This window comes from Stegostoma tigrinum, chromosome 11 (genome assembly GCF_030684315.1).
Source record: "Stegostoma tigrinum isolate sSteTig4 chromosome 11, sSteTig4.hap1, whole genome shotgun sequence".
NCBI lineage: Eukaryota > Metazoa > Chordata > Chondrichthyes > Orectolobiformes > Stegostomatidae > Stegostoma > Stegostoma tigrinum.
This window is the reverse complement of record NC_081364.1, coordinates 28,534,990-28,562,930: the sequence shown is the minus strand read 5'-3', so window position 1 is coordinate 28,562,930 and position 27,941 is coordinate 28,534,990. Positions and strand designations below refer to the sequence as shown.

The following is a 27,941-nucleotide window of genomic DNA, read 5'->3' as shown; positions in this document are numbered from 1 at the left end:
TCTTTTAAACACCTAAGTTGTGACATCTGTAGTGACCTTTGTGGTCATAATGTCATAGCTTCCACCTACTATTGAAAAGTTATTTACTAACTTTATAATTTTAATACCTATATACCAGAATTCTGCAACTTGTTCCACATCTTTCCAGATATATTTTTGCACCTCGCCTTGCCCCTTTGCATCAATATTGTCTCCCTATTATATAAAGTTCGCCTTCAATCAAACTTCAAAACCACCCTGCCGTCCCACACACACAATTTGGAAATTGCAGCATCTGCCGGAGTCGCCCTCTAGCCGTTCAATTTATGAAATGCCTTCCTCAATCTGCCAATTCGTAAACCTACACATCTAACAACTCTTTAATCATGTTTCTGAGCTGTAATCTTATTACTATAACGCTTCCCTCACTCTTGCTTGGTCAGATCCTGTTCTGAGCTCTGATTGAGGGAAGTTTCTTCCGCTGCGGTTGGAACTTGACACTGGCCTGGGGCTGTACCTTCTGCCGCTGGAGAAGGAGAGCACGGAAGTCTGTGAGCTGGGCGGAGTACAGGATCAAGCAGCAACGCCATGTCAGGTTAGTGCTCACCGCCCAGTCACACAGCAAGCAGCCGGGCTAAACTCTAGAGGCCAGGCAACCGGTTGGAGCATGTGGACTGACACCACGTACTATTCCTGCATCCAGCCGCCCGTTTGTTGCGCCTAGGGCTCGTTTTCATGTAACTTGTTGGCGAGTGCGGAGCAGACTTTGCACTCGTGGCACCGCCTTGTTACTTCGTCATAATCCGAGTGCTTGTCTTTTGTTGCACTCTCTCTGTCCCCTCCCGTTCTAAAGCTTGTCTTAACAGCATTTGACTGGACACCCCTTGAAGCGTGAGAAGGCGCAGCCAGTTAACCTTGGTGTTGTAAAAGGCGGTGCTTGTCCTGACGTTAGATGCTTTTTCATTTATTCATTCATGTAGTCACATGCCATAAAACTACCTTCCCTATGCTTTTTGGAGTCAGTATTGACGTCATTTCCAGTAGCAGTTAGATTTCAATTAGACCAATCTCGTGCAATGATTACCTATAAATCAAAGAAGTTCATTTGTAGTTTTCGGAACCCAAACTGTGAAGCTTTTACAATCAGTGAACTGCGTGTCAGAATGTAGTCAATGCTGAGATGTAGGGATACAGCAGCGTACGCACTCCGTAAACTCCCCCAAACAGCAATACAATAACTAGGTGGTCAGCTGTTGTGTTGTTGATAGAAAAGTCAATATTGACCCTACACCAGGGTAACTCCTGATGTGTGTAAATTATCATAAGCTGCTGTTAATTTGGCTGTTTATCAAACAACCCAACAAACATTAAAATACTGAAACAATTATTTAAACTTTATTTCATGTAGGGACCAAAATAAGACCTCTCAAGTAAATAAGTCAAGCCTCAAAACCCACCTTAGTCATTATCCAATTCGAGTCATAGAGATGTACTGTACAGAAACAGACCCTTCGGTCCAACCCGCCCATGCCAACCAGATATCTTGTATTAATCTAGGCCCATTTGCCAACAGGTGGCCCATATCCCTCTAAAACCTCCTATTCATATACCAATCCAGATGCCTATAAATGTTGTAATAATACCAGCCTCTACCACTTCCTCTGGCAGTTCATTTCATATATGCACCACCCTCTGCATGAAGAAGTTGTGCCTCAGACCCCTTTAGTATCTTTCTTTCTCACCTTAAACCTATGCTGTAGTTTTGGGAGAAGACCTTGTGTATTTACCCAATCTATGCCACTCATGATTTATAAACCTTGATATGGTCACTGACTGTAGGATGTAACTATGATTTCAAACAACAGTGTTTGTCTCTGGATATATCCAGGTTTGATCCTTGTGCAGTGTGGCTTTCTCGAGTTCTACCCTGAAGAATTCTCAAGTTGGATTCTTATAGGATTTTCTGTCTTGTTAAGCTTGTGGTGAACAGTAAAGGAATTAAGGTTACCGTGAGCAGGCAGCTAAGTGGAGCTGAGTCCACCGAAAGATCAGCTGTGACTGTATTGGATGGTGGAGCAGGTTCAATGGGCCAGATGGCTGCCTCCTCACTGTATTGGATGGTGGAGCAGGTTCAGTTGGCCAGATGGCCACCTCCTGCTCCAACTTCTTGTGATCTTATGGTGTGACAGTGTTTATGACTCTTCTGAAGTCACCTGTCTGTAGCTTACTTACTTACCAGGAGTGAAAGCCAGCTCCTCTCAACCTAGCTTCTCTGTTCTTTGTTACTTTAGCTGTTCGCTGTTTATAAATAGGCATGGTGGAACCTGGGATTGCTGGCACATTCTCTTATAAGAATGACATTCCTTTAAACCTCCAGCTGTGTGGTCATGTTTGCAAAGGCATTCTGAAAAGTATTATGCTCACAGAAAAACTGGTAAAAGGTAATATTATATTTTCACGGTATCCAGTGTTTCCACAAACTGGGGGCAGACTCTTAGTTATTGGTGTTGAACTGAAATTGGTTTGAACCCATTCAGGGAGAATTTGAATTGCCTGTTCATTGCCTTGAAAATAGAATTGTGTACAGGAAGAATAAGCAGTCTGAATTGTGAACTACAATTTAAATGGGCCATGAGAGAGATATGTTGGCATGGAATTTATTGGAGCATAGCATCTTGTAGCAGCCCCCGTTTGTTATGTTGCTGATCTCATCATTTAACATGGACGAAAATGTGCTCCGAATTGCTGAAAATGTGAACTGATGGTGTCCACAGCATCAATAATTTCAGTAAACATCAGGACTACCATTTTATACCTTTAACTAATCAGATTTACTAATGAAAAAGACAAGAAAAATGAAGAATGGAATGGGGTGAATTGTAGTCAAATTAGATTCCACAAAAACTGAAATAATAAAAGGAAAACAAAATGTAAAAGTGAAACATTTTAGGAACAATATTCTACCTTCAGGAATGATATTCTTTTGTTTCAGTGTACTGTTTTTGGACCAGTGAGGTTGTGTGGCCCTGAGGATTTAGAAATGGCATTATGTTAAAAAGTGACAGCCCATAGTTTCTGCGGTAAGTTAAGTATTTTTACCAAAGCAAATCCCTGGATACTCTGACCCTCATAGGAGAAGCCCACGAGCTCCCATCTTTGCAAGGCTAACAGTACTAAATGTCCATCAATATCAGGGGATTTGCACGTCTGACATACCACTTGCTGGTCACAAGTTGTTGAGTTACTTAAACACTTATAACAGCCTGTGCACTTGCTGTTATTGTGAAGCAGTTCTGGATGATTGCATTTTTTTTAACAATTATTTTCCTTTCTTCTCCTTCCCTGAGAGAGGTTGAATCCTTGAAGGGGTACAGTTTAATGCGTAACAAGCACCCTATCACTCTCTTCTATCTTGACCCAACATCAGAACAGCCGAGCACTATGCAACTGAATCTCTTTTTCCCAGAAGTTATTTGACATTCAATTCAGAAACTTTGGTTTTTGTTAGACTTGTGAGGTAAGAAACGTAGATAACAAGGTTTAGAGCTGGATGAATACAGTAGGCCAAGCAGCATTTTAGGAGCAGGAAAGCTGACATTTCGGGCCTAGACCCCGAAACGTCAGCTTTCCTGCTCCTAAGATGCTGCTTGGCCTGCTGTGTTCATCCAGCTCTACACTTTGTTATCTCGGATTCTCCAGCATCTGCAGTTCCTATTATCTCTGAGGTAAGAAACTTGACTTTTGGTGCCCTCTGCTTTTTGAGGGTGAGTAGTGCACCCTCTACCTCAGCATGGATTAAAATAGGATGAAAGTAGTGTGGGTTAACACCGGAGGTCAGCCAGGTTGTCTGCACACTCTGCTGTTTCGTGTGTCATTGTTTTTCAAGTTTGGGAAACTTGAGCTTTGCAAAATACAGAACATAGGAACAGGAGTAGGCCACTTAGTCCCTCAAACCTGTTCCAAAATTTAAAGAGATCATGGTTCATCTGTGGCCTAACTCCATATATCTGTCTTTCGCCCATATCCATTACTACCTCTGCTTAATTTAAATAAAAATTTATTTCTGATTTAAAACTGAGCTAGCATCAACTGCCATTTGTGAAGATAGTTCCAAACATCCACCACCTTTTGTGTGTAGAAGTATTTCCTAACAGCTCTCCTGAACAGCTCACCACCACCTTCTCAAGGGCAGCTAGGGATGGGTAATAAATGCTGGCCAGCCAGCAATGCCTGCATCCCACAAATGAATAGAAAAAAAAGTTCAAGCCCTAATTCTCAGACAATGCCTTCTAGTTCTAGAATCTCCAACCAACGGAAATTTGTATAATCTCTCTTTATAACTTAACTCCTGTAAGTCGTAGTCTCATTCATGTAAACCTACATTGTACTCCCTCCAAGGCCAATATATCCTTTGCCTAGATCTGTTCATTGCATTCCAAGTGCTGAACCAGCTGCACTTGCAAAACTCACAATCAAATGTCCAACGTCACGTGTAATTCCATATCAGACAATACTTGGTAGATGATCCTGAATGTGCAAATGATAGTATCAGAGATAATGGGAACTGCAGATGCTGGAGAATTCCAAGATAATAAAATGTGAGGCTGGATGAACACAGCAGGCCAAGCAGCATCTCAGGAGCACAAAAGCTGACGTTTCGGGCCTAGACCCTTCATCAGAGAGGTTGGCTTTTCAGCTTGCAATGAGCACTCTTGAAATGTACTAGAAGTTACATGTGTTCATACACAGGACTTTTCCTTATAGATGAAAAGAACACACGCAGACACCGTGATATTTCTACTCAAAATAAGTGATAGCTATTCTCTGGTTCATTTTTGACCATCAGAGTCAACAAGTCTGATCTAAAATCTAAAAAAGCTTGGCAGTTATTTAATAATCACCAGTAAGAGGTACATCCTTAGTGGTAACTCCTGCTGATCAGATTCCATTTGCTAACTGAACAGCATTCTTCTCAGTATATATGTTGTTTTCCCTTTATTTGAGAATTTCTTCTTATTTTTCCCGATGAGCACAAGATGAAAAGCTTCAGCAATATGTTCACTTTTTCAGCCCTATTCAAAATGTACTCATTTGAAGTAAGACCACTGTGTTTTGTTTGAACAAAGGCCACACATTTTGAAATAACTTGCATTAAAATTTGTGAAGCTGTTTAGTTTTTTGGTGCAAATCTTTTGCACCTAATATTTCCAATAAGAACAAAGCACTGAGTGGGGTAAATTGGGGAAAAAAAAAGAAATGATGGGGAATGGAGAAAACAAAAAGGAGGAAATGATGTGGATAATGAATTTATGGAAGGAGAAGACTATCGTGGACATGAGCCCAACTCCGCATGTTATGACAGTTTGAAGTATCAACAGTGGCTTTGCTACACCAATTAAATTTCTTGCTTTCCTTTTCCTGCATTTTTTCCCCAGTCAGAACTGTGATTTGACCTCCAGTGAAGTCTTCATCCTTTACTGTGAATGAGATCTTGGGAATAGTGGTATGGTGAGTGGGTTAAGACACACAATCCATAATTGTCCTCTCTTACAAATCTAAAAAAATCAGCTAGGTAAAAATTCACTTCATTAGTTTATTTCTAAATAATTCTGTAAATGCTGTAAGAGTGCAGAAATATCAACAGCATGCAAATGTCCAGTAGTTATTTTTAAACATTTGCGTTATTCTAAGTGCACACTATATATAGTATGCTTTCAACAAGTATCTATTTTACAGTGAAAGCTGTGAAAGTCTGGCCGGCACCAAAAATATTAAAATGGATTCACAGCAGCTAAATAGTGAGATACATGATCAAATTAAACTGAAACATTTAGTTTCGTTGTAACAGTGCTCACAACATGATGTAACCTAATTTATATTGGAGTACCTTTTTGTCATTATAATTCTGAATATCTGATCTAGAGTACTGTAATGATCAAACAAAATATTTTGTGCAAATATAATAGATTAAAATTAGTTACAAGAAATAGTGTAAACGTTCAAATGATGGGAGCTGATGGCCTAGTGTTATTAGTGCTAGATTATTGATCCACAGAGTAGGGTAATGTTCTGGGGATCTGGATCATAATCCTGCCTTGACAGATTATGAGGGGCATGGACAGCGTGAATAGAAAGCAACTGTTCCTCTTAGTCTAAAGGTCAATACCAGGGGTGCAAATTTTAAAGTGGAATGTAGGAGGTTTAGAGGGGATTTGAGGAAAGACCTTTTCACCAGGCGGTGGTAGGGATGTGGAATACACTGTCTGGGAAGGTAGTTGCGGTAGGGAACCTCACAACCTTTAAAAATATAGTGGATGAGTGCTTGAAGTGTCATAATATTCAAGACTGTGGGTCTAGTGAGGGATAGTGGGATTAGTGTAAGTTGTAGTATATTTTTGGCAGTACAGACTCAGTGGGCTGAAGGGCCTTTTCTGTATCCTGTGCTTTCAGGTGTTGAAGAGCAGCATTTGGAACAACAACTTGACATTGTTGAGCAATCACTGCATAAGTGAGTGAGTGAGAAGGACTGTGACTGTCGACAAGCCATTTTCCTTTGGGGATATAACAGCCAAATCCAGTCCAAGCTTGCTGTCCTTGTTTGCATTTCCAGCAGAAATCACTGGATTACAATCAGGAGTGAGAATACTGAACTATTGTTTCAACCCAAAATACTGACTTCAGTGACACTAATACAGTTGTCATCTTCATTGGAATGAATTATTTTGGTACAGACCAGATTTAACCTATAGTCTGTGATAGTAGGAACTGCCGATGCTGGAGAATCTGAGCTAACAAGGTGTAGAACTGGATGAACACTGCAGCCCAGGCAGCATCAGAGGTGCAGGAAAGCTGATGTTTCAGGTCTGGACCCTTCTTCAGAAATGGTGGGGGGGCCATGCTTCCACTTCCTACATACAAAGGGGGTGGCCATGGGTACCCGAGATAGCAAAATGTGGAGCTGGATGATCACAGTAGGCCAAGCAGCATCTTAGGAGCACAAACCCACGTGGGCCCAAGCTAAGCCTGCCTCTTTCCACAGACCCTCTTCCACAGCTACACTCACCCCATCCTCCACCTCTTCCTCTGTTAAGTTGATGACTGTATGGGCGCCACCTTGTGCTTTGCACAAGGAGCTCGAACAGTTCATCTGCTTCACTAACACCTTCCACCCCAACCTTAAGTTCACCTGCACCATCTCCAATACCTCCCTCTACTTCCTGGACCTCTCTGTTTCCATCTCTGGTAACCACCTAGAAACTGATATCCATTTCAATCCCACCGACTCCCACAGCTACCTAGAATACCCCTCCTCTCACTCTTTCTGCAAGAATGCCATCCACTATTCCCAATTCCTTCTCCTCCGCTGCATCTGCTCCTGAGATGAGGCATTCCACTCCTGGACATCCCAGATGTCCTCATTTTTCAAGGACCACAACTTCCCCTCCACAGTGGTCGAAAACGCCTTTGACTGCATCTCTCGCATTTCCCGCAACTCATCCCTCAGACCCCCTCCCCGCAATAACAACAAAGACAGAATCCCCCTCGTCCTCACGTACCACCCCACCAACCTCCAGATACAAAGCATCATTCTCCGCCAGTTCCGCCACCTGCAATCTGGCCCCACTACCAAGGATATTTTTCCCTCCCCACCCTTATCTGCTTTCTGGAGGGAGCACTCTCTCCATGACTCCCTTGTCTGCTCCACACTCCCCACTAGCCCCTTTCCCTGCAACTGCAGGAAGTGCTACACCTGCCCTGACACCTCCACCCTCCCCCACCCAAGAAAACCTTCCACATTAAACAGATGTTCACCTGCACATCTGCTAATGTGGTATATTGTATCTGCTGTTCCTAATATGGCTTTCTCTACATCAGGGAAGCCAAGCGGAGGCTTGGAGACTGCTTTGTGGAACAACTATGCTCAGTTTGTGACAAACGACTGCACCTCCCTGCTGCAAACCATTTCAACACCCCTCCAACTCCTTGGACAACATGTCCATCCTGGGCCTCCTCCAGTGCCACAACGATGGCTGCAGGAACAGCACCTCATATTTCGCTTGGGAACCCTGCAGCCCAATGGTCTCAATGGGGACTTCACAAGCTTCAAAATTTCTCCACTTCTGACCTCATCACAAAAGCAGCCCAATTTGTCCCCAGCTCCTTGATCTGTCCGACTTCTCTCCACCTATCTGTTCCTTTACCCAACTTCCATCATTGCCTTCCCCCATTTATTTGAGTCCCCTTCCCCTCCCCCATTTCTGAAGAAGGGTCCAGACCTGAAACGTCAGCCTTCCTGCTCCTCTGATGCTGCCTGACGTGTTGTGTTAATCCAGCTCCACACCTTGTTACCTTAATATATAGTCTGTAGGGTTTGGCTGTTCACTGCCTTAAACATCATGCTTGTGATCCAAATGTGACATTGATTTTTTCACTCAGATCCACTCATTTTCTCAGCCTCTTGGACTGTTGCATGAAGTTGTAACATGAACATAAATACATGCTGCATGTGGTAAAAGAAATTGGTGGGATCATTCTTGGAAGTTCTGTACTATGCCATTATCTCCTCCTATACTTCTGATTACAATTCAAAACTATTATACTTTAAAAGGTCAGAACGTCTTTAATATTCTTACCTGACTTTCAAACAATGTAATTTTGTACAGTGGCTGTTGTAAATTACAATGGGAGATGTATAAAAATGAATGCTGTATTGAAAGGTTGTGCTCAAAATGCTGGCAACCTTTTCAGAGGCAAAATTCATTATTTGACATGGATTACAATTGGCCAGTGCAGATTGGCAACCAGTCAGAGTTTATTTTTCATCACTGTAGTGCAAGACAATAATCAGACCATAACTAGTTTTTAACAGTGCTGACAACTTATTGGAAGTGCTAGAAGATCTGACTTTGCTTGAAATCTGCAGACCTTTTAAATGGTATTTGCAAAGTTTAACTGCACAAAGCAGTGTTCTCAGTACAATTTAAGTGTCATCTTTGCAATTAACTTCTATGATAAATTGTTGATATAATTTGTTTCAATAGAGGTGGCTTTCCATGATAACACAGATGGTGTCAGAATGGGAACAGTTAGTAGCCTTTGTCAAGTTTGGAGGGAGAATTCTTGCAAGGAAGTGCAGTCAAATTTCAAACCCTAACTGACTACCGCTGTCTCTGAATTTATTGATTAGGTTTGTTGGTTAATGTATCTAAACAGAAATGTAAAGAGACCTAGGGACACAGATTCTCAAACCGTTAAAGGTAGCAAACATGTCACTATGGCTATGTATCAAAGAATTAATGTATGTATTAAATATATGTATTAAAGAATTTTGGCTTTGTTTCCAATCGTATGTAACACTTGTTGTTCGTATGTGGCAGGGGAATTATTTTTTATTTAATAGGAACTCTTAGTCCACCACAGTCCACAAGTTTTTTTAATCACCAAATTAAAAACCGAAAGAACTGCGGATGTTGTAAATCAGGAACCAAAACAAAGTTGCTGGAAGAGGAAGGGTCTCCGGACCCGAAATGTTAACTCTGATTTTTTTTCACAGATGCTGCTAGATCTGCTGAGCTTTTCCAGCAACTTTGTTTTTGTTTCTTCATCACAATCACTTGGAAAGAGGTTGAGGCACATGACCTGTGAGAAACCTACAGCAGATAAGCTGCAACACAGCTAAAAATCCCTCCATGTCTCTCAGTTAGATATCTAGCTCACCCAGCAGGGAAGGCAGTAGCAAAAATATGCCAAATGTGACTCTGATTTGTTGAAAGATATCATGCGGTTGCATGCTTATGTTGTGGTATTTTACAGACTACTGCAAGCGGCTGGAAAAGGACACACAGTTTCTAACGAGTGAAGGAACACTGAATGAAAAATTGGTGGACAGAATAGTTCTTCATCTGTATAGAATCTATCCCCAAATTCTGAATAATACAGAAGCTGAAATGGTAGGAAAATGTATATGTTACTGTACTGCATGCTATATCATCCAAGTTTATAGCCCTTTAAATCATTTTGTTGTCCTCTGGTGAAAGTATGTTTCTGCTCAGTAATTGTTTAGAGTACAGTGGTATTTCAGTGGTACAGTTCATCACTGTGCTAACCAATTGCAGAAGTTTGCAGGAAAAGTAATATGTCCAACCCACAATAACTCTTGTATTGTCAGGGTGACAACACATGAAGGTAAAAAGTGCGAGGTAAATTAACAGTGCACTTTCCCTTATCAACTTCTGGCTAATTTCAGATAACTTTGTAGTGGAGAGAGAGAGACTTGGGAATAGTGCATGGTGTGAGGAAATGGAGACGGGATAGTATGTTACAGTGGGAGGCCGTTTGGTCTGTAATGCATATAATTGTCTGTACTGGTGTTCATGATACGTCTAACACCAAAATTGGAATTACCTGATCAAGTTCATCACTCGTTCTTTTGCTATAACCTTTTATGTGTGTGAATTCTCAAATGTATATTTCATTCTCTTTAACTGATGGTCCATGTATCAGTTTCCTTCTGTTGTGAAACAGTCTGTGCTTGAATAACTGTGCAAAGAGTTCTTCCAATTCTCGTTGGCTCAGCATTATCCAAGAGCAATGACAGTTTATTCAGTCGTTGAGAATGGTTGAAATACACAAAATGCTGGAAACATTCAGTATGTGACTCACCATTTGAGGACAGAACAACTTGTTTTGGTGTTTCGAAACCAGGTTTTTAAGTTGTAAAACATTCACCTGTTCTGCCTACAAATATTGTCTGCCCTGCTAAATGTTTCTATTTTGTCTGAGCTCACAGTCATTTGCTTTTCAATTTACCGTTGTTATGTGTGTAGAGCTTCTTTAAATATATCAAAAATGAGAGAAAGGCTAAAGTTAACACAGGCCACTTAAAAAAGAGAGGGGGAGAGAGGGAGAGAGAGAGGGGGAGAGAGGGAGAGAGAGAGAGAGAGAGGGGGAGAGAGGGAGAGAGAGAGAGGGGGGAGAGAGAGGGAGAGAAGAGAGAGATGGAGAGAGGGGAGAGACGGAGAGAAGGGGGAGAGGGGGAGAGAGGGACAGAGGGGAGAGAAGGGAGAGAGGGAGAGAAGGGAGAGTGCGAGAGTGGGAGAAAGGCTGAAGTTAACACAGTTAATACAGGCCACTTAAAAAATAATAATGAGGAACCAGGAAATGGGATAGGAGGATAAGTACTTTGCATCAGTCTTCATAGTAGAAGACATTACAAGCTTTCCAAAAATTCTACATAACCAAGGGACAAAATGAGGAGAATAAACATGTGATAACAATTGCAACAGGAAAAAATACTAGGGAAACTAATGAGGCTGAAGACTAGCTTGATCATTGAAACTGATGGGATGCATCCAAGGACATTGAAACAAAAAGCTGTGGAAATAGTGGTTGCACTAGTAGTAATCTTCCAAGAATTCTTAGATCCTGGAAAAGGATTGGAAAACTACAAATGTAACACCGTTAATTAAATAGGGAAGTACACAGAAACATGTAACTATAGGCAAGTTAGCTTAACATCTGTTAATAGAGAAAAACTTCAGAAAGCTACAACACAGAAGGATTTGGGAATCCTCATGCACAAATCACAAAACGCTGGCATCTAAATTCATCAGCTATTAGGGAAGGCATATGGACTTTTGACCTTTATTTCAAAAGGAATGGAATATAATAATAGGGAGGTTTTACTAATATTACACAAGGTACCACTCAGACGACAGCTGGAATATGTGAACAGATTTGGGCTCCTTTCCTCTTAAAAGATATACTGGCATTGGAAGCAGTCCAAACAAGGTTTGCCAGGTTGATCCTGGAAATGGAAGGCCTGCCTCATGAGGAAAGGTGAGTATTTTGACCCATACACATTGGGGTGTTGAAAAATAAGAGGCAACATTACTGAAACATACACAATTCTTAGTGGATGTAGCAGGTTAGATACAATAAAATAGTTTCCCTAATGGGGGAGTGTAGAACCAAAGACATAATCTCAGAGTAAGGGGTCATTCATTTAAATCAGAAATGAGGAGGAATTTCTTCTCTCAAAAGATAGTGAATATGTGGCATTCCTTACATCAGAGGGCTGTCGAGGTTGGGTTAGTCAGTATATTCAAGGCTGAGATAGACAGATTTTTATTCAGTAAGGGAATCAACAATTACAGGGAAAAGGCAGAAAAGTAGAGTTGACGATTATCAGGTCAGCCATGACCTCATTGAGTGGCAGAGCAGACTGAATGGGCTGAAAGACCTGTTACTGCGCCTATGGCTTGTGACCTTATGGTCTCATAGATTAAGTGATTTTCTTTGTGTCCATTTTTGTGGATTTTCAGGTTGCAGACATTAAGTCTGGGTGACGATTATGCCTTAATTTCTGTAAGGGGAGGCAATGGCCTAGTGGTATTGTCACTAGACTGTTAGTACAGAGACCCAGATAATGTTCTGCGTACCTGGGTTCGAATCCTGCCGCAGCAGATGGTGGAATTTGAATTCAATAAGTATCTGGCATTAACACTCTAACAATGATCATAAATTCATTGCCGATTGTCCGTAGGGGGGGGCGGGGTAAAAAAAACCATCTGATTTTCTAATGTCCTTTAGGGGAAAGGAAAACACCATTCTTACCTGGTCTGGCCTACATGTGACTCCAGACCCGCAGCAATGTGGTTGACTCTTAACTGCCCTCTGGGCAATTGGGGATGGGCAATAACTGCTGCCCTAGCCAGTGACACCCACGTCCCATGAACGAATAAAGAACAAAAAGTCATTCCCAGCCATGAATCAGTCCCCATCTGAAGAAAAAACACAATCAAAGGTCACCTGTCCTCCTGGCAAGGTAAATCGTCCATTCCATCCTGATTTTTAGAAGTAAAATATGTGTCTTTTTCATAAATACATGTGCAGAAATCATGGGCATAATAGTATAAGAAATAGCTTTTTGGTAATTTTAAATCAGATTGTCTGCCAAAGAATATATAAACTGGTGACAGCTGGTTAGTTAGAGTTCTGTTCAGTGTCAAGCATAACAGAGGTACCTGTGTTTTCTTTCAGGTGATAATAGTGCATTACAGTTCACAGCAGAGGTCTGAGTCACTGTGGTAGCCATCACATTTGGATGTACATTGTCATCTGGGGCTTATGCACCAACGGATGATTGATGAGGCTCTTTGCCTGCACTTGGCTGTATATTGATACCAACTGTTTAGCTAAGTTAGAAATATGTATTCCCCGAACAATCACTTCTGTGTTAGGACTCAGACTACGAGGTTTCATGAGCAAATTACTTAACAATGTATTGGAAGTTCAGACTCTATTTGTAACTTAGGTTACGTAGCATACAGCAATGTCTCACAAACAGCTTTTGTGTCACCGCAGTCTTACCAGACCAGAGGACTGCTCTCTCATTAGAGAAAGATGACTGGTGATGATTTAACCTGATGGCCACCATACCTCAGGTTAGGGGAGAGGTTGAGAAGGACAGTCCTTCATAGTAATCTCATCAGTGATGGGAATTGAACACACACTGTTGGCATCACACTACTTTTGCAAACCAGTCTCCACAAACAGCAATATAGTAAAGACCACACATCATTTTTTAGGCATTAGTAAGGGGTAGATATTGGCCAGAACACCAAAGAGAACGCCACAGTTTTTCCTTGCGTAGCATTATAGTAGGTAAAATAGCATATTTGTTTAATGCTGTACTGAAATATCTAACCACTTCCAGCACAGCAGTTCATTGACACTGCACGAGAGTATCAGCCAAGATATAAGCCCAAGTTTTTGGGGTAGGATTTGAACTCCTGACTCAGAGGGAGAGCGCTACTCATTAAGTCAAGGTTAATGCAATCAGAATAAATGATCTGATGTCAAACAAAGGTAAGATATGCTTCACCGTTGGCAATATTCATGCTAAAGCTTGCATTGTTTTCAACAGTTCAGAAATGTAAATACTCCAGTATGTGTAAGAATATCTGAGCTCCTCCTTCATCTGCAGACCAAAAGCAACAGAGCATGTAAAGAATTTTACAATGCTTTGGAGATAAATGATGTGCACATCTACAAAAACCTACCAAGCAAATCTGTGGCCAGTAAGTTTGCAATTTCCTACAAGCAATAAGCAGTGTGTTTTATTTGTCTTACTGGATTTGTCTTTTTTATCCTCTGTAGAAACCCACCATTTAAAATTGGATTCGATATTCATATTATTATCGAAAAGAATGAGATAGCTATACTTCATGATTTAAAACTTTTACTGAAACAATTGACTAAAAGCAGTACGGATTAAACACTATTTCATTTTCGTAAGCACCTTATACTTCATATTTCAGAAAGAAATGTTACTCTTTTATGCGAGACATGCAGCACAATCTCCACTATATAATAATCTTACAGCAAATAGACCATTGTCGCCCCTAGCTTCCTATGGGTTTCCATTACATGTATTGCTGAATATAGTCTTTGAGTTAGTGTTTTCAAACATTTCCCTTAGTTTTCAGAGTTTTGTACACCCATCACCAGCAACAAAGCCTGTCCAAAGATTATTCTTTATCTCCCCCAACCCCAGGATGACTCACCCGGTATCTGTCAAAGGCTGCTGAGTGTGAACTTTGATTTAAGATTATCTCCCTCCTGCATCTTCTTATGATAACTCACAAAGACCAACAATTTTATTTCTCTGCTGTTTATACAAAACTACTGTGTCTGGCTATAATGTTCATTAATTAGATGGGAAACCTACAACCTGATCTCAAAAATGGTTGCTTCTGCCTTCTCTCTCGGCATTGTGAAACATCTTAATCTTGCATCCAGACAGAAATGCTATCATCTATCCTTATACCAGAATCCCTTTCATTTTATAATGTAAATGTAAGCCTCTGGCACAATTGTTTACCATCCAATGCCAAGAATACCTTTCTGGGACCTTGGACACTCAAAGTCAGACAGCTGCCATTGTCTACTATGTACGCACACCATACACCTTCTTCTCATTAAAACAATTTCAGCCTACCTTAATCTCTAACAGTCAAACTATCCAGGCTACAGTCAGGCAGATTTCAGACAAAGTCATACAACTTCCTTCATATTGCCCTAAATTTAAAGTTACAGTCACCATATAATAATCCTATAACTTTCAGAACTGTAACAAACTTTATGCAAACTTACTTGAGTTAATTGTACATGTTGACATTATCTGTATAACACAAGCATCACAGAACATATTGAGGTTATTTTTGATGTACACAGGAATCTGCTAACTACAATCATTCTCTTGTGAATTAATGCCATTCAGTAATTGTCTTAACCTGAATATGTTTGGAGTCTGTGTTTACATTCAATCACTTAGGACTCTGACGGCACTGGCAGTATCCCTACCTCTGGGTCGGAAGGTCCAAGTTCACATATCACCACCTACTCCAGATATATGTCATAACATCTAAGCAAGTTGATTAAAAACCGTCTTAATCTAATCCTAGTCACTAATTTATTGACCTACAAGTGAGCTGTTTGTGCACTGCGTTGGGTTTGGCTGATGTCAAAGGTTTGAAAGTTGGGCCAATTCTGTAAAAGTGTGATCTGTTGGATGAGACTACATTCCAGGTGATGAAAGTGATAATTAGTTCATTATCATTTCACTTCTTTGTGACTTTATCATAATGGAAGTTATGCGCCTCTAATTACTTTACTCCCTAAAACAAAAATTAGATTTGCCAATAATTTTGTTGTGATGACCAGGTGCCTTTAAAGTCCTGCATGATGTGATTACTCCAAAATTCATCTTCGGAATTCATGGTGTCTTAATGTATTCTGAGATACAACTTTTTAGATTGTGATAATTTACACAATTCAGAAAAATGAAACTAAATAGTATCTGCATTACTTGCTTTCACAGGAACAATAAGACCGGTGGGATTGGATATGTACAGTAGAGAGAAATACATACTCAATGACAGGGGTAATTTATTTTTAAATATATTATTTTGAAGCTTAATGAGCAGTTGATTTGAAATGTAAGAACACTCAACTTTTGTTTTATATAGTTACTGAGGTAGGTCGGCATTAGTGTTCTGGCAAAATGAATTTTCACATGTAATACTGCAGAGAGAAATCATGAAATTAATTTTTGAGAGCATACATTTTAGGAATATGAATACATTATGTAAATTAATGTAAGTTCACACCTCCATTCTTTTAAGGGTTTAGTTCAACAACAATGATGTCAGTATTAATGTCTGCATAGCATTTTGAATTTTCACTTCCTTTCAGAGTGCTAAAGTGTTTTAATATGAAGTGAGATTACCTGGGAGAGATCATCATCGACTCTTTCATATTCCATCAAAAAACCTGGTGCTTGATTTGATCATTGTCTGATTGTAAATATATACGTGCTACCTGTGGTAATCTGCCTAATTCCATTTCATAAGGCTGGCAAAAAATGTGTTATATGACCAGTTCAACTGTATTTCCTGTAAAAGCGTAAAAAAAATTAAAGTGGTTTACATTAAAGATTTTGCAGATACATTAAATTTTTAATTTATTGTATTTTCCTTGCATTGCTGATAATTTTGGAATCATTTTGAAATAATCATGATTGTTATGTTTGAAATATTGTGCACCTTGCCTAAATTACTTTAGAACGTAAAATGTTTAAATTGTAACTTACTACCCATATAAGAATGAATGAAGTAACTAGGGTGAATTTGGAGCCACTTTTCCCTGATGCTTTTGAAAGAGAACATTGATTCACTACATTATATGTGTATTAAATGCAGTATGAGTCACACTGGATTTCTGTAGAAATGCCAATTTCTTTGATGGTTATTCTACACCTCTGCATCAAAAAACAGGCAAACATGTGACTAGCTGATTTTTTTTCCTTCATTGATCCAACTCGTATACAAATAGTTGACCCTTTTATGTCCATGTTTGTGGTAAAATGTTCTGGTTCTAGTAATTAAACATTGACATTTTTATCCTGTTACAATATGAGTATTGCTAGCAAGGCCAGCATTTAGTCCATTGGGCTTGAACTTCAAAACTACTGTTTCTTTTCCTGACCCTACTTTATAAGACATTAATTTAAGACACTCAATGATCTAATCTAACACTTGGTCTAAAATCCATAATAAAATGTGTGTCATTAATTGTTGCATCTATTTTCAGGTCCTGTGTTTTTTCTGGCTTGTTTCAGTATGGCAGCAGGATTGGCTTTCCTGCTGTATTACTGTAAAGAAGGTAAGAGTGCATAATTAATAAAGGAAGTGATGAATTAAACTAGCTTTATAATTCATATCTGCCCCAGGCAAACATAAAATATTCTCCTTTTATTAATAGGTTGACACAGATGGTAGAAGCACAGGAAGTGTGAATAGATTTTTGCAGTGCAGCATCCTATAGTTTAGAAACTCTAATTATATGACTGTGACTAAACCGCGCCCCCCCCCCCAACCAAATCACCTTAATGAAAACTAAGGATTATTTTGCATTTATGTGTTATGAAGGAAACTCCTAGTTTCATAACAATGTACGAAGCAATTGTTGTGGAGACTTATTTTTAAAATCAAACATTAGCGTCCATTGTTTGTTTGATCAAAACCGGACCTATCACATCAGAGATAGTAAGATCTACCAATGCTGAAGTCAGGGATAGCACAGTGTGGAGCTGGAGGAAGACAGCAGGCCAGGCATTTCTGAAGAAGGGCCCCGACCCAAAACGTTAACTTTCCTGCTCCTCTGATGGACCTATCTTACGTTGATGCAGAATCAATAGAAATTTGAAGATGTTTGGTTTTAAACTTATGTCCATTGAAATATCAAATTTGATTACTTTATATATTTCCATTGCCACTAAAGGGCAATAAATCTCATTAAAAGTGTGATCCATAATGCCCCATATGTGAGAACAGCTTGCAATTTATAGAATTCCTTATCTACTGAAAGATATCATGGAGCATTCTACAGAGGAAGTAGGAAGGGGATGAAGGGAATAGAAAAAGACTATGTTTCTATTTTGAGGGGTAGAACAGAAAGAATGATTAAAAGCAATAACGGATTTGGCAAGTTTGAAAAATTCAAGAGTGAATTCTAAAGCAAAGCAACAATACAGCTAAATGATTAACCACGAGTGATGGAGCTGAGGGAGCAGTATTTGAAAAGGAGATGACCCATTGAAGAGCAGTGGTATGTGTATGCTGAATTGTACAACCTGAGCACATTGCTGAGTTAAGGTGGGGTGAGTCCATGGAGGTTTGTGGAAAGGGGATCTAAGATCTTTATCCACATGCTCGGGGTGCATTTCCAGAACTTGGTGAATGAGTTGCAATTTGTGGTGATTGGAGACGAATGAATAGAATATTCAACCAGGCAACCCATATGGTGATAATTAGGATTTTGGAGCAATGGGAAAATAAATGTTGCAGAGGCAAAATTAAATTGTTAAGAGTAACAGATATGGAGCAGGAAACAAACAGTCATTTGTAATTCAAAGTTTTACTGTCATTTTATAAGTTGTGATCAGAAGAGGATCAATGACTGTGTTCTCTCATAACCTCTATTTTAGTTGCTGCTGTTTAAACATAAGAAATAGGGCAGGAGGGTACCATCACTGGCCCTTAAATCTACTCTGCCATTTAGTACATCATGGCTGACCTTGAGTCTCAACGTCTTTTTTCACTATGCTCCCTACACCCTTCTTTTCTCTAATAGACCAAAAATCTTCCCATCACTGCCATAAAATCAAGGCTAACATTCCAATGCAGTGCTGTGAGTAGTGTCATTTTCCAGCTGAAGCCATCAAACCAAAGTCCAACTGCTGCCTGTGATTGAAGCAAAAGATCCCTTGGTACTATTTTACAGTGCTTCCAGGCGGGGTGGGGGGGAATCTCCTGTATATTGACCAATATTTATCCCTCAATCAACATCACAAAAACAAACTATTTGCTCATTATCACATTGCTGTTTGGGCTGTGCGCAAATTGACTGCTAAGTTTCCCACATTACAAAAGTGAGTACTCTTCAAAAATACTCATTTTCTGAAGAAGGGTCCCAACCCAAAACGTCAACTTTCCTGTTCCTGTGATGCTGCCTGGCCTGATGTGTTTCTTCAGCTCCACACTGTGTTATCATTGGCTGTGAAATGCTTTGGGACATCCAATAGTCATTAAAAGTGCTAAATAAATGGAAGACAGTGCTTTTGTTTTAAATATATATTCAATGATATAGCATCTACAACTGTCCAGGATAGAGAATTCCAAAGATTCACAACTATTTGAGTTAAGAAGTAACTTCTTGTCTCAGTCCTAAATGATTGATGTCTGATCCTGACAGTGTACTCCAAGTTCCTTATTTCCCAGCCAGTGAATCGGCCTCTTAGTGTCAAGCACTTGCTGAAAGTGTTGCATAACATCTAAAGGATAGGAAGGTTACTTGATGAAGTTTCTTCTCCGAACACTAGGTCAAATCTGGGTATTAAACAAAAAGAATGGTAAAAATGACAGACAGGTTAATCTAAATAATGAAGAGAGCCAAGCCGTCAAATTGAGTTAAAATTTGACAAATATATTTTGTTAGGTTATGTGAACTAAGTTTATTCAATCAATTATTTAGCTACACCATATAGTTCAACTCAATTCAAAAATGATTGACCTTAAGGTGATTTGACAGTAGAAATGTTTGTGTTAATAGGTACAATGCACCCAGATCTTATTCAGTTGAAGGTATTCAGAATTAAACATTAATTTGGTACATAAAAAAGTGTCTTTCTGTAATTTATCTCGTGACTGCTTATGAACTGACTGTAGATCAATTTCTGCGGGTCCTGTCTAATGACTTATGAAAAAAAGCAAAAAAGACTGAGTCACAAAACGAACTTTAACGTTAGCACACAGACTAGCTATTTCCATATTTAAGATTGATCTTGCATTGTGATGTATTTTCAATTCTATCTGCAGATATTAAGTTTGAAAGTGCTGCTAAGAAGATCATAGGTTTCTCTTCTCTTGGTGTTGGAAGACGAGCTAGAAGGTATTTGTTAGCATACGTTGAAGACCAGGCAAAGAGGAACTAAAGAAACGGCAGCAGTTCAGCAACTAGCCTGTCTGCCTTCATATCAACAAATGACGGAGAATACATATACTTTTTCAAAAAAGGATGGTTCTTCTATCAAAACCAAAGACAGTTATATTTATCTATTTGTATTCCAAGTAAATGTGCTTTCCAGAAATATTACTACTTCCTTTCAGCAACAATGATTGGCCATAAACCTGCAATAGGGTATTGAAATAATCTGGAAGATCAAGAAAAGCATGTAGAATTTATTTCCTCTTCCCTCCCAATGCTGGCAGCTAATATGTAAAAACAGGGATTCAGCTATCCATCCTATTATACTGAAAATACTGTAATTGTAAGTTTTAAGCCAACCATATTTGTAAAAAATACTGACACTCAGGAGAAAAAGAAATGGAGGTTCATAAATTTGTACTGAATGTTATATCTTATTGAACACTCATGGAATTGTTCTAGATTAATTGAAAACTGCAGGTGTACCCAAAGTGCAAGTGAACTGTCAGGACTATATAAAGCAACATACAAGCAAGTGGCTGTACGATACTGTCTGCTTGCACAGTAACGGGTAAAATTAAGAGCCACTCATAAACCTTACAAATACCTGAAGTTATTTCCTATTGTTGTAATTCTTTTTTACTGTCAGAAAATGTTAATTCATTGGAACAGATGAAAGCCTTTTGTATCACCCGTGTATTTTTTAACAAATGAAAATGACCAAATTCATAGTTGTTGGTTTCTCACAGCCGTACTGTAACTACAGTGTGGGGTAACTATTTGATATATGCTTCCATCAAAGCTGCCAAAGATTGTTAAGCTGCACTTTTAGCAGATTCGACGGGTCTTTGGCTGCGATGGTAGCAGTGCCTAGAGCAGGGATTCTTGGTGGTGTGTTGCAGCGACAGAGGCAGTGCCAGGAGTAGGGAGCTCTGCTGGAATATGCCTGAAGTGTACATTCTTGGTGACTTTGTTGTCACTGTACCCGGAGTGGGGACTCCTTGAGACTCGGGACATCTTGCAGAGCCCTCACAGAAGCTCTGGAGATGTGTTTGAAAGCCCCTCAAACAGAAGATGAACTCTATTTATGTAATTTCTTTTTATTCCTCTTGTAACTCAAAATGGCACCGGATTGTGGTGACCAAGCACTTTTCACTCTCTTTCTAGATATTTGTGACAATAGACAACTCCATACCATTGCCCATGCTGTGCAATGATGGGAAAACAAGTTGCATTCTGGAGTCTCACATATAGTCCTCAAGGTCAGTTGGCAGTTGATGGTGGGAGAAGGAGCAGCAAGGAGCTGTGAGCCACTTCCTCACAGGGCAAGCTGCCTTTATTGTTTCTAATTAGCTACTTGCAGAACAGCATTGTTAGTGTGCTGTAAACACACTAATTCTCAGTTAATTCTCAGTTCAGAAATTGTGGCATAAACTTTAACTCTCTCAGCAGCATATCCACTTTCCCTCGTTACTCTCTAAATGGCCACGTGCAGCTGCCGAGTTGGTGCCCAGTGCAATCTGGCAGCTCTGACTGGCACAATTTCTGATGGTCAGAGACCAGCTTGCCTCGGAAAAATATGTTGGACAGAATCCCAGAACTACAGCCAGATGTATAATTAGATTTATAGTCACTGCAGGTCTTAGCAAAATTTTATAGCACTTCATAAATCACTGAAAGTAATAACATTAAATGGTAAAACTATAAAAGGTGCAAACAAAGTATTGTGATTCATTATTATCGAAATAGAATACAAAAGCAGGGAGGTAATGTTAAAGTGAGTTCATTGGATTATACTTTGAGCACTGTGTGGAATTCAGCTTTCCATATCACAGAAAAGGTTTTGACGTAATGGAAAAATGATGAACAGGTATTTAGGGAAGTTGATAAATTGAAGAGGATGCAACTGAAAGGTTTGAGCAGACTGGTGCTGTTTTTCTTTGCAAAAGCGAGTCCCTGATAGTGACCTCTCAAGCTAGCGAAAGGATTCAATAGGATGAATGTGGAGGAAAAGTTTCTACTTGGGTGGGGTATGGGATTGTGAACCTAAGATAGCCACTGGCAAATAATAATAGGAGTAATTTCTTCGCACAGTGTGTGCTGAGAATGTGGAATAGTTGAAACCAATGGCTTTGCATTCAAGTGGAGGCTTGATGCATGATTTGGGGAGGAGGGAATAGAAGTACTGGGGAAAATAATGGAAGGAGGATCACATGTAGATTAAGGAGCAGCATGGACTAGTTGGACCAAGTAGCCTATTTGAGTGCTGCTGGCTCTTTGGGCTACATTTTCAAATACTGGTCAGGATAGGCACAGCTATGCCCTCTGCACTGTCTTTAAAGCCTTGACAATCTTCTGAATGTACGGTGTTCAGAATTGATCACAATATTCCAGCTGAGGCTGAACTAATGTGGACATTGTTATCATTTCATATCATACTAATGATCTTACAATGTCAGAAATTTGCAGCTGGGGCAGTTGTAGGGAAGTAGCTTTGTCTACACGCTAAGCAGCTCAGGAGAGCCATGCACTTGTAAACGAAATTATTCTCTGCCACCTAATAGGAAGACAAATTAGTTTCATTGGTGACTGCATTGCAGAGGGAAGGAGACTGATTTATTGATTTTTTTTCATTTATAGGATGAGGGCAACACTGGCAGGGCCAGTATTTATTGCCCATCTCTAACTGTCTTTCAGAAGATGGTTGTGGACTACATTGTACTTGTGGAGCGGGTACTCCATTGTGCTAATAAGAAAGGAGTTCCAGGATTTTGACCCATCAAAAGTGGAGGAATAGTGATAACAGTTGTAAATCAGGATGCAGCATGCAAGAGAATTTGCAGAATTTCCCATGCATCTGTTGTCCTTGTCTTTCTGGATGGTAGAGGTTGCAGGTTTGGAAAGTGTTGTCAAAGGAGCTTTGGTGTGGTTCTGCAGTGCATTATGTGGGTGACATGTATTGCTACTGCTGTGCATCAGTGGTGGAGGGAGTGAATGTTTAAGGTGGTGTTTTGGGGCACCATTCATCAGTCTGCTTTGTCCTGAACTGTATCAAGCTTCTTGATTGTTGTTGGAACTGCACTCATGCAAGCAATTGGAAATATTTCATCACTTTCCTGGCTTGTGCCTTGAAGATGGTGGACAGGCTTTGATGAGTCAGGATTTGAATTGTTTGCCACAATGACTGGTATTAGTAGAAGCCTAAGAATAATTTGTTTCAATGCACTTCCAAAATTGCCACAATAGGAGGGTAAACTGGAAAGAAAACATACGATGTTTTGTAAGCACTTTCTAGTTATAATTAGACATTAGCATTGCATTTTCAATCATTAGAAATGTCCCACTACATATCCCTCTTATAAGACACACCTTTGGATTCTGCTGCTACTTCATTGCATTAGGTTATAACCATACAACCAAAATCTCAGGACTGCATAGCATTTAGTAGTTCATTCATGATGTTTTTCAGTTCTATTATAGCTAATAGGTACACAGTGACTGGTTTGCAATTTCTAATGCTTTGCATTCCAAAGAAACAAAGAGCCCAAAAGCATGTGCATTCTAAAACTGATAACAAAGTGTGGAGCTGGATGAACACAGCAGGCCAAGCAGCATCTCGGGAGCACAAAAGCTGACATTTCGGGCCTAGACCCTTCATCGGAGAGGGAACTAGAATAAATAGGGAGAGAGGGGGCTCCCCCCTCTCTCCCTATTTATTCCAGTTCCCTCTCCCCATCCCCCTCTCTGATGAAGGGTCGAGGCCCAAAATGTCAGCTTTTGTGCTCCCGAGATGCTGCTTGGCCTGCTGTGTTCATCCAGCTCCACACTTTGTTATCTTGGATTCTCCAGCATCTGCAGTTCCCATTATCACTGCATTCTAAAACTGTTACCGATTTGTCATTATGACTGTTATATGCAAATTTCATTTCCAGTTTGAGAGTTTTAATTTTTGTGAAGGAACCACATTTTTGATGGATTTCATCCATTTAGAATTTGTCACTGCAATTGTGGAACATCTATTTCTTCAGCAACTATTTTAATGGAAATAATTTGCTGTAGCATGTTTAAAATTCATTTTGTATGAGCATTTCTAGCAAGGCTGGGATTTAATGCCAGTCCATGATTCGTCTTGAGAAGATAGTGTTAAGCCTCTTTTCTTCTATGCAAACTCTCTTTCTGTATTGCAGAATTGGATGAAAAATACAATCAGATTATTCTGAACCAAGTGTATTGTTTTGTTGTAAATTAATCTGCCATTGATAAACTTTCAGCTCTTTTATTTCTATCTTTATGCATCTGAAAGCCAATTATTTGCATTATGAAGAATCATTTGATGTTTGTTACAAAATTTAGCAAGTGAAATTTGTGTAAAGCCTCTATTTTTCATAACATTTGTCACAAAGAACCAGGTTCTCACTGTAAATGCAGAGTTGATTTTTTTTGGTCTTTTGTGCATTTAAATATATAACACATCAAATCACAGATTCTCTGTTTGGAATGATAGAAATGCAATCAGTTTTTTTTACCGGTGGTCATTGATCCCATAACTCAGAATCAAAAGTTCATGTTTTAGCACTGTATGCATCCATCTATTGTTCAGCTGTAAATAATTTAGAAACTGTGCAATGGAAATGACGACTAAAACACTCAACAAAATACTGCAGTTGTCCATTCATTATTTATTTGTATCTTTATTGGTTTGGTTGCTTTTCCTTTGAACGCTTGGTCAATATTTTCCCTGACCGATGCCAATGTTTTTGTGCCGCATGTTACAAGGGTGCATGATCTAGGACAGGGCTTCCCAAATTAGGGATTGGGACCCGAAATGGGGTCACAGGCTGAGATTTTGGGGTCCTGGGCTCTGATGCAGCAAGTACCACCAGTACTCTGATCAAGCTCTCACTCTCTCCTCATGTGCTCTCCCAGTTCTCACTGAAAGACTCCAAGAATTTTCAAACCTTGTCAAGGGGTCACGATGGGTGAATATTTGGTAGATGCTGTTCCAGGATAACCATGAAATGAAATTCAAGGTTTGAACATCCCAATTTGCTCTGTTTTTGTTCATTTCTACTTGTCACGTCCTTAACCAAACATTTCTGATACCTTCTGCCTGAATTGAATGCCTTGCACCTCTTCCAATTTTGTAATCGCTGGTGTGGTTTTGAGTTGTTTTATTCATTTGTTGTGTCATTTTCTTCATGTACTCATGTATATCATCTTGTATGGGTTGAAATGTAAAAATAAAAAGCCTTTTCTTAAAAAAAAAGACAAATGGTTTCATTTCTCTTGGATCTCCTCTTAGCTTTCTTCTTTCTAAGGAAACAGTTCTAACGTATTCAACCTATCCCCGTGAAGTTTCTCATCTCAGGAATCATTTTTAAAATATCCTCTGTGCTCTCTCTAACACATTCACAGCCTTCATATAATATGGTACTCAGAGCGGCATACAATACTGCAGCCCTAGATGAGGTCTATTTAAGTGTTTTGTATAGGTTCAGCATAACCTCTTCGCTGTTGTATTCTATGTCCTTATTATTTAAACCCAGGATGCTGTCTTTCCCCCTGTCCTACCACCTTCGTGATCCATGCACTCATACACCCAGGTTTCTCTGCTGTTGCATTCTGTTTTTGATTGTCAATGTTTTCCCCATCAAAATGCATCACCTTGCATTCCTCCTTATTGAACTTCACCTGTGATCTTTTTGCCCACACCACCAACTTGTCACAATGTTCTTTTTGGAGTTCTGCACTATCATCCTCCCAGCTTATATAGTTTATATCCTTCTCTGGGTCATATTTCTTATCATTTTTGTGATTCAATTGTTTATTTTTGGAAGATGCAATGTTCTGTACTTGTTATTTGCTGTAGTGTTTACGCTTCTTGATGACATCACTGTAACTGGATGCATAGAGAACCCTGGTTTGGCATTAGTTTCATCCTGACATGGAGAAGAGGGAAAACTGTGACACTAATATTGCCAAATCATTGTGGAAAACTTTTTTTGAGGTCATCTAATAATGAAATTAAGCCCATTGTGTTTCTCTAAACCAGTACACGTTCATAGCTTCAAGTATATTGGACACTTTTTGCCTCCCTAGTGAAACAAAAATAATGTCAGTACTCTATCCAGCTTGATTTAGGTATTTGATAAATGACTCCTTATAATTGTCCCTTCAAGGCATTTCAGGAAGAACTTTGATATTGAAACAATATTGTGGTGTTGGTAGTTATACTTGCAATTTTGAACAATGATAATGATGAATGCTCCCAGATATGGTAATATGAATCACTGTGGCTCCAGAGAGGATTTTGAAAGCATTGACTGGAATGCATATTATGTATCTGTTCTGATGTTGACTACTATAGCCTCAATTTTTTTTTCTAAGTCAATGCATTGTTTCCTTCTACCAGAATCTCGCTGAAGGTTGTAACTCATACACAGGTCAACAATAAAGTATATATTGGAAATAATACAGGATACTCCCATAAGCTCTACTAACGGCTTGATAAACTTTTAGAAAACAGATAATTCCACTTAGGAAGTGACAACTAGACCAATTCAGAAATAAAATTGCAGGCACATAGCTTAAATAACAATAACTTGTTACGTCAGTGTTTCACTTAACTCATAATATATGTTACAGCAAGAAAATAGCTTGAGATTCTTAACAGTTCCCTGAAGTATTATTTTAAGTTTCCCAGAATCCACAATGCAAAACTTGTGAAATTAAAATATGCGCTGTATTCTATTGCCTTAGTTGCTGTTTTACCTGACAAAGCAGGGATCTGATGTGCTTTCCAAAGGGACCACTCTCTCCGTGACCCCGTTGTCTGCACCACACACCCCCAGCCCCACCACCCCAGCATTTTTCCCTGCAACTGAAGCAAGTATTACACCTGCCCCTATACCTCCCCCCTCACCCCCATCCCAGGCCCTAAGAAGACTTTTCACATCAAACAGATGTTCACCTGCACAACTGTTAATGTGATATACTGTATCCATTGTTCCCATTGTGGCCTACTCTACAGTGGGGAAACCAAGCAGAGGCTTGGGGACCGCTTTCGAGAACACCTACGCTCAGTTCGCAACAAACGACTACTCCCAGTTGCGAACCATTTCAACTGCAACCCCACCCTTACCCCGCCACTCCTCGGACGACATATCCATCCTGGGCCTCCTACAATGCTACAATGATGCCACCTGAAAGATGCAGGAACAGCACCTCATATTTTGCTTGGGAACCCTGCAGCCCAAGGGTATCAATGTGGACTTCACAAGCTTCAAAATCTCCCCTCCCCCACTGCATCCCAAAACCAGCCCAGCTCATCCCCGCCTCCCTAACCTGTCCTTCCTCCCACCTCAAGCCCCACCCTGATTTCCTACCCACGAATCTCATCTTGCCTCCTTGACCTGTCTGTCCTCCCTGGACTGACCTATCCCTTCCCTAATTCCCCACCTACATTCACCTTCACTGGCTCTAACCCTGCCTCTTTGACCTGTCTCTCTCCTCTCCACCTTATCTTCTCCTTTATCCATCTTCTATCCGCCTCCCCCTGTCTCCCTATTTATTTCAGAGCCCCCTTCCCCTCATCCATTTCTGAAGAAGGGTTTCGACCGGCAAGTCAAACTTTCCTGCTCCTCTGATGCTGCTTGGCCTGCTGTGTTCATCTAGCTTCACACCATGTTATATCTGATAAATGAGTCTTGATGCTGGACAAAGGGTTGACCCCTCTGTGCTTTAAAGTATGACTAAGATACAGAGACCAAAATGATAGTCATTACAGATATGAATATCTCCAAAGCAAAGGTGTGCCTGCAGCATAAAAATTGCTAACAAGTTAGTTAGCTCATTTCAACAAGGCAGCAGTGGAAGATGAAGCAGGTGAATTTCGTAGCCAAGGGTAAGTAGGG

The 27,941-nt window shown here is 39.9% G+C and overlaps 1 protein-coding gene across 5 annotated transcripts in view; it reads left to right on the top strand.

The window, feature by feature from the left end:
* The window catches only part of card19 (caspase recruitment domain family, member 19), a 41,377-nt gene extending 17,749 nt beyond the window's left edge, over positions 1-23,628 (top strand). For 2 of the 5 annotated variants that reach the window (XM_048548234.2, XM_048548233.2), the window contains exons 2-7: positions 423-574; positions 9,793-9,929; positions 13,907-14,060; positions 15,863-15,925; positions 17,134-17,205; positions 19,920-23,628. In XM_048548234.2, the coding sequence (XP_048404191.1) occupies positions 568-574; positions 9,793-9,929; positions 13,907-14,060; positions 15,863-15,925; positions 17,134-17,205; positions 19,920-20,035 (549 nt within the window). In that variant the 5' untranslated portion in view covers positions 423-567 and the 3' untranslated portion in view covers positions 20,036-23,628. The remainder of the gene's footprint in view (positions 1-422; positions 575-9,792; positions 9,930-13,906; positions 14,061-15,862; positions 15,926-17,133; positions 17,206-19,919) is intronic. The other 3 variants (XM_048548231.2, XM_059649866.1, XM_048548230.2) reach the window with 2 other exon arrangements.
* The last annotated feature ends 4,313 nt before the right edge of the window (positions 23,629-27,941 follow it).